The 15,474-nt window shown below is 45.0% G+C and overlaps 1 protein-coding gene across 1 annotated transcript in view; it reads right to left on the reverse strand.

The window, feature by feature from the left end:
• Positions 1-15,474, reverse strand: part of CACNA1C (calcium voltage-gated channel subunit alpha1 C) — a 278,371-nt gene that overhangs the window by 63,792 nt on the left and 199,105 nt on the right. The window contains 11 exon segments of the mRNA XM_075210714.1: positions 138-270; positions 463-577; positions 770-890; positions 984-1,191; positions 1,575-1,800; positions 2,908-3,068; positions 5,385-5,411; positions 6,417-6,507; positions 10,604-10,776; positions 12,557-12,660; positions 15,159-15,355. Of these exon segments, the coding sequence (XP_075066815.1) occupies positions 138-270; positions 463-577; positions 770-890; positions 984-1,191; positions 1,575-1,800; positions 2,908-3,068; positions 5,385-5,411; positions 6,417-6,507; positions 10,604-10,776; positions 12,557-12,660; positions 15,159-15,355 (1,556 nt within the window).

The raw sequence follows: 15,474 nt of genomic DNA on the forward strand, positions 1-15,474 counted from the left end.
AGAATGAGCCAATTGAAACTACTATACAAGAATGAGCCAATTGAAACTATTATACAAGAATGAGCCATCAAAACTACAAGAAAGTTGTGTGCAGTCTTCTGATTGGCTACTGGCAGTTCCTGTGATGTCATTCACACCTTAGTAGCAGGAGGGGACTCTCCATCGGCCGTGATGGCCTTCAGCTCTATCTTCTCCTTGTTCTCCTCCAGGGCTGGGACCGGTGACTTCCCCATGGTCTCATTCTCCTGTTTCTTCTCTGGACTGGCCGTTCTAAGGAACAAAACGGGAAGATATTTCTATTGCACTGGAAGTTCTCACATGGATTTAATGTGGGCGTTTAGAAAAGGGGGAATCGAGAGCTGAAATGCTCTGTCTAGCTCGCTACAACAAGCTGTCATCGATATATCCAATACATTTAAATAAGGGACTCAGGGTATTTCCACCAGGACCCTCCAGACCCACCGAGCGAGTTTCTTCCTCTCCTTCTCCTCCTCTTCCTCCTTCTGAGCAGAAGTCAGACTCTCAGCGTCAGCCAGATTGTCAACAGCGATGGCCAAGAAGACATTGAGGAGGATATCTGTTCCAGGTGTTAAGGAACACAGACTATGAAGCAGGGCTGTTACTAGCAACTGTCCGCCACTGGGAGGCGCCAGAATCCACAAGAGAAATCGCAGGTCAGCGGTGTGAGCAGAATAATAATAATAATATAACAGTTTACAATACTGAAAATCAATTCAATAGACTTTAATATTTGCTGGATAAAGGATACAATTCCCGCAGATGAAGAGGATGATGAAGTAAATGCAGACCAGCATCCCAGGAAACGAGGGCCCCCCATACGCCATGATCCCATCGTACATGACAGAATTCCAGTCCTCTCCGGTGAGGATCTAAAAAGACAAAGACAAGGAAAGCCGGGAATAAATGTTTCTCTTGCTCTACGGATAGTGACTGGTTGGTGGTTACCAGCGCTGTTCCCGCACCTGAAACACGGTGAGTAGCGCCTGGGGAAAGTTGTCGAAGGTGCTCCTGCGTGTTTGCATCTCGTCAAAGTTAAATTTGCCCCCGAAGAGCTGCATCCCCAGCAAGGAGAAGATGATGATGAAGAGGAAGAGGAGGAGCAGCAGCGATGCGATGGAGCGCACGGAATTCAGCAGAGACGCCACCAGATTACTGAGAGAATTCCAGTACCTGCGACACAGAACGCGTCATGTCAGGGACTATGGCGGACGACATAGTCTGATTCACTCCCCACCTCTCTGACCCATTTTATATCTAGCCCCACCCACTCTCTGGATGGACACGCCCATTCTATCAGGAAATCAAGTTTTCCAACCAGCAGGGACCAAAAATAAATTATTTGCAGCTCTGCCTTCAATCACTTTTATTTACCTCCACCCCCTTCCTTATTATACTGTTACTGACTGTCCCAGTTGACGGCCAGCTTAGGCAACCAATCATAAAGCAGTATAAAAAGGGGAGGTACGGACAAATACACGAGGGAGCCGATGGATAGGTTCGGCAGGGCGTACCTCCTCTTTCAGCACTGCCTACATGGACAGTTCCTGACATACCTGGTGATCTTGAATATCCTGAGAAGACGCACGCAGCGCAAGACGGAAATCCCCAGAGGGGACATGATCCTCGTCTCCACCAAAATGGTCTCCAGGATCCCCCCACAGACAATGAAACAGTCGAACCGGTTAAAGAGGGACACAAAATAAGCTTGGAGCCCGAGACTGTACATCTTCAGGAGCATCTCTGCGGTGAACAGCGCCAAGAGGACTTTATTCGCTGTGTCTGGAAATAAGAAATAGGAATTGTTATTAGCTTGTACACAAGTGGCCTGTAGTTGTGTAATGACACACAGGTAATGTGATACAATGTTCCGAGCAGGAAACAGAGACAGATTTAGAGGTAAGTGCCGACCAATCACGGCGATGCCTCGGCGCAGGGGATTGACCTTTATACGTGTGATAACTTGCACCACATCCTGCTTTCCATAGTGGTTGATCTTTCTACTTGTTAGTCAACGAGAGCTTGTGGGGTTATACGGACATCCGGGAAACAGAGAACTTGACGGCAGAAAAGAACCTACAGGTCTATAGATCTCGGGGTAAATGTATCAAGCTGACAGTTTTCCAGCGAGTTCGAAAAGTGGAAATGTTGCCTATAGCAACCAGATTTTAGCTGTCATTTTGTAGAATGTACTAAATAAATGATAGCTAAAATCTGATTGGTTTTTCAAACCCGCCGGAAAACTCTCAGCTTGATACATTTACCCCCTGGTCTTGTTGTGTGTTTGTTTATTGGTATCTGTTTTGATTTTAATAAAATTTCAGGGCTGAACTTGGCAAAGAGGGACATGGGGGTTCTGTGAACTATACACAATAATAATACTGGAAATAACACAAATATATTGTTTTGTTACATATTACATTAATGAGCGTCGCTTATCTTCCTCTGTGTGTAATAACACGTCCCGGAGGTCTAATGGCTGCAGGACAAGCGTTCACCCAACCTCCATCCCCTCCCAGTATCTGCCACCCATGTCTACAATGTCTACAGCCCATTTAATCAGCATAGGAGGAAATCTGCAAAACCTGGCCTGCAATATAACGCTGAGTGAGGAGACGGCTGCCTACAGAACGACGATGTCTTTAGATTGAAATCTTGTTGTTATTATTAATGTCATGTATTTATAAGGCCCCAAAATTGGTCCACAGTGAATTTACATAATGAACAAACAGCAACCAGTTAATGATTACGGGAGAAGAACTACAGATTAAACAATGAATAGACGGTAACGGCAGAGTACGGTGGGGGGGATGTTACCGCTGCCGCCTGTACTGGTAAAACAACACACCTCTTTGTGTTATATTTTTGCCCTTCCGGTTGACTCCTCACCTTGTACCTCGGTCAGCCAGTCCGGTTGGTTGTAGTGCTCGGAAGCGATGGTCAATGTGTTCAGGAACACCAGAAAGATCACCAGCCAATAGAATACGTTTGATTTCACCGCCGCCCGGCACTTCCTCCGGCAAAACCGGTTCCAGCGCCGCCAGTAACGGCTGTGGGAGTGTGGAAACATATTACCCAGTTAAACAAAGAATTTTGCCATTTGCATCAAAATTACAGTCATTCCCGCCTGTCTCCCCCTCAGCTTTATACCATTAACTTTAAAATGGATTTTACAAAGCAGCATTAATTGGGTTATGATGACACTGAGATTTTTATTTGTGTAAAGGAACAATCCACCTTCAGATAACTTTGACTTATTGGCTTGTACCTGCCTCATACTTTTGCCTGGCAGAGGACCAATAGTCACATGATGCATTGTACACAATTGTATCCAGAGAAAAGTGTTCTACTCTATCAGACGTAGGAGACTATACAGGAAAATAAATGAAAGTTACCTGAAGGTGGAAAGTACTATATATATCTATCAGTCTGTCTTTAATACCGGCTCACTACGACCTTATAACATTGTGACAACAGGTCAGTATATCCCAGAATCCTTCACTCCAGCAGGAAATGGTCTCCGTGGTGTAAATATCCTTTCACTCGCAATGTTACAAAGGTTCCATTATGTAGGATAGACACGTGTCATTACAAAAAGGACAAAAATAGAAGGTACCTTTTTAAAAAAAAAAGAGAGAGAGCCCCCCTCCCCGATACAGGGAGCCCCCTCTGCCTTCGATTGTGACAGGGGCAACAAAACGCTCCCGTGACTGACACTCAGTTCCTGAAGTTGCACTGTTGTCATCGGAGGCCAAACGCAGCCTCCTACTGACCCAAATTAATTCTCCTCGAGATGCATTAAACATCACAGATCCCCTTTAACACTCAATTACCCCTGGTCCATTGTTACTAAAAGCGCGGTTGCTTAGCAGGCTCAGATCTCAGAGTGGGAGGTCTGTAATTAGCGCTAAGTATCTCGTACAGCCAGTAATTATCTCCTGAATGTAGTTGACATTTGTGAATGACTGTGTTCCGAAAGGTTTCTATAACCCCTGCTCTGCTGGGTGTTTCCCTCTTCAAGTAGAGAGTGAGCTCATGAAGCGGCAGTAAAGGCGGCCGCCAAACTGATATCCCCCCGTACAGAGCGTCTTAGAATAAACAAGGGAATTAAAACATTACTCAAACATCCCAAAGAGTCACAGAACTGAGACACCATCTACATTAGGCCCAGCACAGATCATACGGACAGATCATCGCACGTGTAGCAGATGTTTCTTACAACTGTGACATCTTTAGAAACCTGATCACACTCGTATCCTGCATCAGATCCTTTCTGTTGGATATTTTACACCTTCACTACAATTTTTAAATATTCCAAATTTAATTTATTGAATACACAGCAAGAGGTCCGGCAATTGTCAAACGCAGCACTGGGGGTTGTCCATTTTCATAAGTGTTAATGGAATGTGATTGGTTAACCGTGGCCCCATCCAATCAGTGTCCCAGAGCCACTACCAACCCCTCCGGTAGCTCTACAGAGCTGCAGCTGATAACAGCAGTGGGACCAACCGTCGTAAAACTGCATTTTTGTAATTTGACTATAGAATAGCGTCACTTATTATATACATATAAAACTTTTGTAGCGTTTGTAATCAACAGTGTCCCCACCCTACACAACCGTTTCTTTCACTTTAGAAAGTATAAAGAACAACATAAAATATGATAAATGTATAGTATAGCGGACAGGGCTGTCTGTCCACAATGACCATTTACTGATAAGCGTCAGATCATCGCACGCAGAGCGGTCACCGAAGATCTCGGGATGTGCCGAGCAAACAGCCGACACCCCAGAGAGGAACCAAACATATTACTTTGTAGCGTTGGAAAGTGTGTATTTCACCTTGAAACTGCAGCACTCCCAGCAGAATAGAAGGTAACCCAGAATGTAAAACTTAAGTCTGAATCATTGACCACAAATGGACATTATTACAATCACAACAAGTGTTGACTGTGCCTTGTTTCATTGCTGTAGTATGAACTGGTGCATTGTGGGATGATTAATTATTAAGGAATCTTGGAGTGCTCCTCTATGGGTCTCGGAAGCAGGGTCAACTCGATCATGAGCACTCCGCCCGCTCTGACACCAGCTCCGCCCACCATTTACTAAAAATGTTACATTACAAACTGATAGAGGTAGATCAGGTAAGACTGACAGTTATGCCAGTGCTGTATCCCCTTAGGCAACACCCTCAGCACCATAGTCCCGCTCACTTTACACTCAGCTCCGCTTACAGGAACATGTTGTGGGCAGTATAGCCCAGCCCTGCTTGTGAGTTTGACTCTCTCTGTTGCAGTATGAGGTTAGACGGAGCAGCCGCCCGTCACTCTGTCTGTGACTCCACGTAGCCCTGAAGCATAAATCTTACCTAAATTTAGACTTGGAAATCCTGTGCCTGAAAGACATAGAAATGGAAATGATGTTGAGTCAGCGCTGCCATTATTCATCACAATTATAGGACAAGGAGCTGAGCTCTCACAATGTAATCATTCCTCCTTGCTGCTTATTTCACGAGGAGCCGCTATGACCATTTATACCCACGTGAGCTGGAAACTGCTGACTGCTAGATAAATACCCACACACACCTACGTACAGGGGACAGGTATCTCCAGCGCAGGAGAACTACAACTCCCAGGATGCTCTGTAGATCAGGCTGCCTGTCTCCGGCATAACACAGAGGAGAACAGAGAACAACCTCTGTGTAGAACATTTACATTTCTCAGAGGAAATATTATCAACGGTCATAAAACTAACTTCCTATCTGCAAAGTCACAATTTAATAAGGTGATTTGTAAACATGAATCCATTGTCCTGCTGTCCTACAGATGAAATGTCACATTTAGGGCTCATTCAAATCTATTGCGCTATTTATGCAATAATAAACAAATTAAAAGAGAATTGTAAAATAGGATGAATAACAAACAATTCTAAAACGCGTTGAGATGTATCACTTAAACGCGTCTAAGGCGTTATTTAGTTTTCATGTGTTTTTATCCATTTTTACAGCGCATACATCAATGAATGAGCCTTAAATCAAAATGATCAGCTTGTCTGCAGACCTAAGGGTTCACTGTATCACAGAGCGCTGCAACATTGTTTCAACAACTTAAGAAAAATAAGTCCTGCCAAGATATAATGTAACAAATACAGGTGTGAATCGGTTGCAAGATGGTAGATTTCTGATACATGTCGCTGGTATCTCCATCCCACAAGTAAATAGGTTAGAAGCCACTATAACCATGCTTAGAACACGCAGCCCAAACGTTAACAACAATCATAAACAAATCTTCCGTTAACTAGGGGGTATGAATGATAAATAACTTGGGGGCGATCTCTTTAAACGATCTCCCGGTATCTGGTGGATAGACGGACGCATCGCGCTGTGTCAGGTTATACTCACGCCAGTCGCACTCCGCAGCTTTCCTCCTCCACGTCCCCGCTGCCCACGTTGTCCGTGTTCACAGACTCCGTCTCGCTGGTCGGCATACTCACTGCAGGAGAGACGCAGACAAATGCTGTCACGTACTAAATATCGCAAATACCCCAGATATAATCTGCACTTTATACACAAACCTGGACACAAAATAAATACGTCTCATCCACTGTAAGCGAGATCGATCTTCTGAGAGATCTCTGCTACCGACTGACTGTCTGACACATGGCTGCTGGTCGGACCAATGTATGAGATTGTCACCTTGTCCTTAGAATAGGATCGTCATTATTATTATAGTTTATTTATATAGCACCAATTATATTACGCAGCACTGTGCAGAGAATATGTGATCATTCACGTCGGTCCTTGACCCATTGAAGCTTACAATCTAAATTACATACCACACAATAGGGTCCATTTTGTCAGAAGCCAATTAACCTACCGGTACGGTTTTGGAGTGTAGGAGAAAACCGGAGCACCTGGAGGAAACCCACACAAACACGGGAAGAACATACAAACTCCATACAGATATGGATCTGGCTGTAATTGTACCAGTGACCCCAGCGCTGTGCAGCAGCAATGCTGACTGCTGTGCAACCATGAGGTTGGTACAGGTTATAGAAGGTAAATAAATAAAGTGGGATTTGTCCAGGAAGCAGAGGGGGATCTTTGGTAAACTGAACAGCCCATTTAAGCTAAGTTTCCTTGAGGGTTTGGGGTACACTATCTGCAGTATACACTCCGCTCAGAACACTAACATTGCCGGACATCAAACTCTAGAATCATCTGCTGCATTGGGATTACCTGGAATATTAGATAGTTTATATGGTTTGTTCTACTATATGATTTTTAGACATTTGGCATAAGATTCAAACCACCGCTTTATAAATTTAGTCACATGTTTGGTCCAAAAAATGGGGGCCCAGAATTTGGCCCCCGACCAAGAAGTGTCCTAATATCCTGTGCAAAACTGCTCATACCCCGGCAGGTCCGCAGGATCGGCCCGAGTTACCGGGTCCAGACCCAATTTGGTCACAGAAGCTTGCAATCAATCTGGACATTCCCTGGACAGATTGGTGGAACAGAAAGATTGGGACACCAGTAATGTGACCAACATCCGTCCTCACCTCTCACCAGCCCTGATCTATGCTGGGCAGGTTCTGATGTAAGCGATCATTTTGGTCCTTTACACACCGTCTTTTAAGCTAATTAGGTCTACAGTGACTGAGAACAGCGTCTACGGGCAAATGAACTCGGGGAAGACACAAAATGACTATTTCCCTCTGACCCCCTGAACCACACACTGAATATGTCAATATTGCAGATTACTGAGTATATAGAGCACAAATATCTGCGTTCCACCATTATCTGGTTTTATTTCCAGACTCTGCAGCCCCCCCCCCCCCCCCTGGAGCCAGGTCCAGCCAATCAGAACGGGATTGACGTCCCATAAGACAGGGCCGGTATGAGTCAGTAAGAAGGACGAGGTTGTCTGTGATACGATAATATAACTGTATCCATGCCTGGCTGTCCTGGCATTTAGCAGAACCCACGCAGAAAGCCTTCCAGGGCTCGGGCTTTCCACATAATCTTGTTAAATTTAGCGGAGAATTATTTTATGCTCCAGCGGACGCCAATAAAGAACAGAAGACGTGGACTGAAACAAATCAGATGGATCGCCGGCTCCCCCCGAACCACCCTCCTTCCCCTGGACAAACGTCTCTGCTCATTACAGACAAGATATCTTTAGATCACAAAGTGAAGCAGGTCCTGGGTTTGGTGTCACTGGAAGGAGAGGTCAGAACATTAATCAAGGCAATGACACAAATAGTACAATACAGGATCACAGGACTAATCTCTGCCTCCCTCCATCCAAATCACATCTACATCCCCCCTCTCTACCTCATACTCTGAGACGTCTTTACTGACAACCTTTCATACAGCTTTGAAAAGTCGAAAATCAATAACCATTGTCAAAGCCTAATTAGGACTTTGACTATGACAGTTATCAGCACCATTTCTGAGAAAATCATTTACATATATGTGTTGTTCCTTCTCCAGTACTTCCTGCAATAAGGCATTAGGTATTACTTGAATTAGTAGTTGTTATGTACAAAGATCTTGAGAAACTAATAACATGTGATCACTCCGAGCCAATGCGCCGAAAGCTGGCAGTCTGATGATGTCACAGAAAGTTCCTCAGGAACGCAGTGAGAATGCTCCTACCCAGGGCTCCAAAATGACATTCTGCTCAGAGGGGAGGGGGGGGGGGGGTGGAACGTACATCAATATGGACGGAGCAGAGTTCTGCTATGGGCCCCCAACGCTATGTTCCTACCGGAACATGTGATTTTCACACACTCATATTCATGGATAAGTCTCGGGGCTGAGTCAGAAAATCTCTGTGCTCCCAAAGTACGTTGATAAAGTCTGAGATGGTCTTGTTATACTGTAATTGGGGGGTGGGGGGGGGGCACAGTACGAGATGCACTGGGATACAGTATCCAGCATATGGCATTCCAAATCCTAATAAATAGACACCACTCCCAAAGCATGCTACATACATGTTATTCCTGCACATGGCATCAGGGGGGACACATGTATTACAGACAGAGCGGTGCGTGTGATGGATCACTAGCCGTACACATGTCAGGATATCTTTGCCTGAGTTAATCTGCGTTTGATATTACATAAATGTATCAATTCTGCTAAATTAAAAAGTGATGTCCTTGGGCTCAGCTATAAGGTTATAAGGACTGAAGGTGACGAGAGAGACCCTAAACTGAGACCGGTCTATTCTCCCACTTCCAATAATGTAACGTTGATACCGGTTAGGGTTTGTAAAAAACTTGGTCATCCCTTCTAAATAAACTCATGGATTTAACGTTTTGATAACAAGATCTGCTCGGATCTGAACAATAATTATCTGTATGACAGCAAATGTCTCGGAGACTCCCAGAATCACTGCAAATGTTACGTGTTCTCACATTATTTTCTGAAGTCAGTACATAATCTTTACCTGTTATACTGAGATTACAGCTGAGAAAGAGTCAAAGCTTTTAACAACGGGAGAAAAACATATTTTATGGTCCACAGACAGAGGAAGCCGCAGCCTTATAGGACAGCCAGGGACTGGATCACTGTATTGATAACCTCTGGGGAACTCTTAATGGTTCCCCTCCCAATCTACATCCTCTGTGAGGACCCTCATCACCCAGACAGACTGTACCTCGTGTCTCACATTAATGGAAGATTAGTTAATATACTGTTAATCCCAGGTCCCCCCTGGACTTTACGGTGGCTCAGTGGTTAGCACTTCTGCCTCACAGCAATACTAGTTGAGCTCACAAAATGGCTGCCTCCCGTGTGTGGGCGACAAGGGCACCTTACAAAACGTGTAACCATCTTGGTACAACATTCGTGTTGCCCTTTGGCGTGTACCGTTGCACCCCCCATGAAATGTACCCTCACCTTACATATAAATTCCCCGGCCGTCGCTTTTATCCCACTGGGAAATGTACATTGTGGCGATGTAATAAATGTGCGTTTTCACGGCCCCTGATAACTGAGGACTTTGTTTTGCCCAGAATACAGCCGGTAATTGTGTGTTTACTGCTTCATAATTCCCAGTTGTTAAATTAGTATCTGCTGATCTCTAAGCTCTAATGGGTAATTAATGAGCCACTATTTCATTATTTTAGGGTGACGTAAAGGCTGAGGTATCGAGGACCCCTGAACGGTGCACGGTGGCTCAGTGGTTAGCACTTCTGCCTCACAGCGCTGGGGTCATGAGTTCAATTGCCGACCATGGCCTTATATGTGTGGAGTTTGTATGTTCTCCCCGTGTTTGCGTGGGTTTCCTCCGGGTGCTCCGGTTTCCTCCTACACTCCAAAAACATACTGGTGGGTTAATTGATTGCTAACAAAATTGACCCTACTCTGTCTGTCTGTCTGTCTGTGTGTGTATGTTAGGGGATTTAGACTGTAAGCTCCAATGGGGCAGGGACTGATGTGAGTTCTCTGTACAGCGCTGCGGAATTAGTGGCGCTATATAACTAAATGATGATTTAATGAAATGTATAATGTCAGACTCACCGGTCCTCACCTACAAGATTCTCACTGCGGCAGCGATGTCAGGGGGGCTACGGACTTACTGTTACGGGGTTTGTCATCGTCAATATCTTCGTCTTCGTTCTCTGGGTCTATGTCCTCCGCCTGGGTGATCCAGTCCAGGTACCCCTTCAGGTCTTCCTCCAGCTGCTGCTTCTCCCGCAGCTTCTGAAAGTCCCCACGAGCTTTGGCCTTTTCTCTCTCCTTGGAAAACTCTCTGGTAAGAAACACACAAGTCACACGAGGGGCTATACTGGGGGTCTACAGAGGAGCGATGGTCATCCCAACAAGACTATAGGCCGACATGTCCGGAATAGCTCTGGCTGCACTGAAACAGGGACCAAGAGATGGGTATTGTCCAATTTGGTCGCCAACGTTTGTGTGTGTAGCTAAATTCTGATACGGTGACCCCCCTAGGCCCAAGTTATTGCAATTGTAGAAGAAGTTGGAGAATCAATAGCGGAATATTACAATACTGAGAAATGAATCAGACTGACGGGTGTAACCATTCTTAATGTATTAAACACTGAGCATCGGTAACGTTACCAACCCTTCTCTTTAATAACTGAGACATGTAACACCAGGACACAGATAGACTAAGTCCACTTAGCGGAAGAACGGGCATGACTTAAAGAGCTGACAATATTGTTCTACGGTTGATTCTGCATTTGAACGTGGGTAGATATAGCAAAATACGGAGCAGACGTCCTATACAGCTGGTTTTGAGGAGCAAGTAAAAAATGAAATTAATTTAGAATACTGAAAAGTTTATGCAATAAAATTGTTGGTACTAAAGTGGGAGCAGTTTGGACTAATTCTGCCCAGCGCACCTGGGCCCACCTTTAAACAGGTTATCAGTTCATGAGAATGCAGCCTATCAATTCACAAGGAAGCTATGACATCACTGAGGCATGAGGCACGACTTATGCCTCAGTCACTGATTCCTAATAAATCAATAAACTAAAAAAATTGTTATCTCCATTCTCCACTATGTGCCACATCAATGAAAACTAAAAATAATGACTTTACAATCCCAAGAACAACTTTAAATCCTAAGAAAGTGGTGTAAAAACTGACTAGTTAAATTAGAAAAAGATTGCAAGCTCTTTCTCCGAGCTGCATTTCCCAGGATTCCGAAATGAAAACACTCAGATACTCAGCCGACCTTCCCCGCTTCCCGTGTTGTTGCTGGAGTGTGTGAGCGACAGACAGCGCAGAGTGTTATCCGTCATAAACAGTTTTATTCGAGGTATTATTTGTGAGATAAAAGGCTGCAATTGTATCAGCAGCCAGATAAAGGGCTCGTAGCAGCTGTTTATGGTGATAATGAATAAAGCTCAGAATTTCGAGTGCTTATGTCTCTGTCACTGAACCTGTAATTTCCAGCAATTCACGAGCTTGTGTTTTAAGGGCTTTAGGAGCAAAGTGGAGGGGAAACGATGGAGACTGTGAAAGCCTCGATCTTTAGAAGTCTAGAGAGGGGTCGGTGAGAAAGAGGGAGGGGTGGGAACGGCAGGACACGGGATTCACATTAACCATTTGCTGTCAGGATTCCCCCGGTCTGCTGCGAGGTACAGATGTTATTGTATAATATATATATGTTATTAGATATACAATTGGCAGAGATGTCCTGGGATATAATATTCTGTGTTGTTTCTTCCGAACAGTTTGTGTCGACTAGCAGGGTAACTAAATAAACAACTCTGCCTGATGATACGAAGTCATGGCTGGTGAGCACAGATGGGAGTCAGGAATGAACAGAAGTGTATTTAGTTTAGTAAAGGATACAGGGGACATTGTACAAGCTGTCTGAGGGTGGAACGTCCCCGTAAGGTTAATAAGGTTAGGTGCAGGCGACATTTCCTGTGATAATAGATCTAGACGGAGCAGCTGGGAGTAATGTAATAAACACATCTGACCAGAATGTTCCCGAATAAAATAAATAACAGCTTTATAAATAAAGGCAGCGGCTCAGCCAGAGAGAGGAGATGTCTTACCCACTCAACACACCGAGAACCAGGTTCAGGACGAAGAACGATCCAAAGATAACCAGGCTGACGAAGTAGACGCAGGGCAGCTCGTAGCCCATCGCATCCTGCATCTAAGGAGAGAGACACCAGGTTACAGCCGAGGGTCCCTGCACCCTTCTGTCAATGACCCCCAACACACAGCGCCAGGACCACTGGTTATTTTTATACAGCTAGAATGCCGCTTAATCTGTCTGCTCCCCCTCATTTACATAAATCCCCTCCCCCTCATTTACATACAGCGCAGGGGCCATCTTTATTTTTATACTACTAGAATATTGGCTGATCTTGGCTACTCCCCCTTATTTACATACTGTCTCCGCCTCATTTACATACCGTCTCCTCTCCATCATTTACACACTGTCTCCTCCTCCTCATTTACATACAGTGTCAGGAGTCATCTTTATTTTTATACTACTAGAATATTGGCTGATCTGGCTCCTCCCCCTTATTTACATACTGTCTCCTCATTTACATACCGTCTCCTCCCCATCATTTACACACTGTCTCCTCCTCCTCATTTACATACAGTGTCAGGAGTCATCTTTATTTTTATACTACTAGAATATTGGCTGATCTTGGCTCCTCCCCCTTATTTACATACTGTCTCCTCCCCATCATTTACATACTGTCGCCTCGCCATTCATTTGCATACAGTGTCCAAACCCATATTTCTTTTTACATTACTAGAATGTCTGTTTATTCTGCCTCCTCCCCCTCATTTACATACTGTCTCCTCCCCTCATTTATATACTGTCTCATTCCCACTCATTTACATACAGTGTCAGGAGTCATCTTTCTTTTTAAACTACTAGAATATCTGCTGATCCTGCCCCCCCCCCCCCTCATTTGCATACGGTGCCACCAGCATGAGGGAGGGGTTACCAGCCAAAGGAGATGGATGATTTTATGGCGACAGGTCCCATTGAAGAACTACCGGTATTACACTCAGACATGTGATCACGTCTAGGCAGCCACACTAGGCCCACGCCTAGGGCCACAGGAGGGATGGGGAGGCCCTATCCCTGATGGATACCACTATATAGCCGTAAGCTCCCTGCCTATCTCTCTTACCACAGAACGGTCCTTGGTGTTGTGATTAATGACTGCCGGGCGGCACGGGGGCACCGTGGTATAAATATATAACTTATAACTAGTTACACTGCGGTATCCGGGTGCGTCATGGAGGAAGCAGAAAGTGAAGGTGAATTCTCTTTATAACGGAGGTAGATAACTTTATAATCTATAAAATCAGTCTGTAACCGAGAGGGGGGGGGGGTTCATATAGACTATGACATTCAAGTTTATAGCCCCCCCCCCCCCCCCAATTGTACGCTGTGCTCAGTTAGGAATCTACAGACAGCACTGCAGCTATGAGTGGGCAGATTAGATTGTAAGCTCTTGTCTACACTAATGTGTAGCGTTAGTAACATGTCCATTGGTACTGTACTATTATACAGCATTGTAATGTGGTTTGTCCAGTAATAAATATAGTCCTTACTTCCCTTACTGACTCAGAGTATAGACCCCGGTACAGATGTATATCTGACATAAGCCTTCATGGGTTCTCAGAAGTCTCTATTTATAACCCCTTTCATCATTTTCAGCCTCTGGTAATTGACATCAAAGTGGTGATGGCGGCCCCCTCTGCGCCGGGTGACGGGGCGATAACACTGCGTGGCTGATAATGAACAGATCTCAGCTCCCGTCCACAACAAAGACCAGACGCCTCTGGGGCCGTGGAGACGTTTCCAGAGCGTATCCTCCACGATTATGGAGAGATGTGAGGACAGAGCCAGAGACCGGCAGCAACTGGGAGAAACTATTTCTAGGAAACGGCTCTCGGACATTTCAGGGAGGATTCACCCCATAATCTCGCAGCCTCCCTGGGAGAATGTTATCTGTACCGAGCTGATCACTCTGGGCACAGACTGGCACAGACACATGGTCGTCCTCTATAACATATTATTATTTTTTTAGATTTTGTTACAACTGTAATTTGTAGTTTTGCAAATTAATTTGTAATTTTTTAAATCTAAACCTTCTAAGAAGGAGAAGTGGAGGTGTCGCCCATACCGACCAATCAGATTCCAGCTGTTATTTGTACAGTGCATCCTAGATAAATGACAGATAGAATCTGATTGGTTGCTGCGGGCAACCCCTCCACTTTACCATTATAGAAGGTTCTGCGGCTCTCTAGGTGTTATTAAACTACAAGTCCCAGCATGCTTAGCCAGTAGGTAGCCAGCTGATAGCTGTCAGGGCATGCTGGGACTTGTAGTTTAATAACAACTGGAGAGCCACAGGTTGGTCAGGAATGCCCTAGTGTATTTAAGCGCCACTGTTGTCTGACATAGCGGAGGAAGCCATTTTGTAGTCTGGACTAGTCATTGGTTCTTAGTGACTCGATAGGCCGTATTGTGAATGTCAGTTCAGACGACAAGATGGCCGCCTCCACTGTGTGTAGATGATAGACGGACATTAAATAAACCATGTTAGGGTGGGGTATACAGAACAGGTTACATACACATCCTTACGTCTAATGCCGCCATTACCTGGTGGGGTCACCTACCCAGTAGAGCACGTCGGTCCAGCCCTCCATGGTGATGCATTGGAAGACAGTCAGCATGGCGAACGCAAAGTTGTCGAAGTTTGTGATGCCATGCTTGGGCCCGTCCCAGCCGGAATCGCAGACAGTCCCGTTGGGACAATGTCGGCCGTTATTGCTATTGAGAGCGCAGGGCGAGGGCTCCTCCTCTGTGGGGACGTCTGAGGAGAGAAGAGTTACAGATATATATGGCAGTGTCCTGTGAGTACATCAGTACAACATCAGCTTAATAGTGGTATCTTGTAGCATGTAGGGAAACATTCCAATAATAAGACTCTGT

Source organism: Mixophyes fleayi, chromosome 4, assembly GCF_038048845.1.
Source record: "Mixophyes fleayi isolate aMixFle1 chromosome 4, aMixFle1.hap1, whole genome shotgun sequence".
Lineage (NCBI taxonomy): Eukaryota > Metazoa > Chordata > Amphibia > Anura > Limnodynastidae > Mixophyes > Mixophyes fleayi.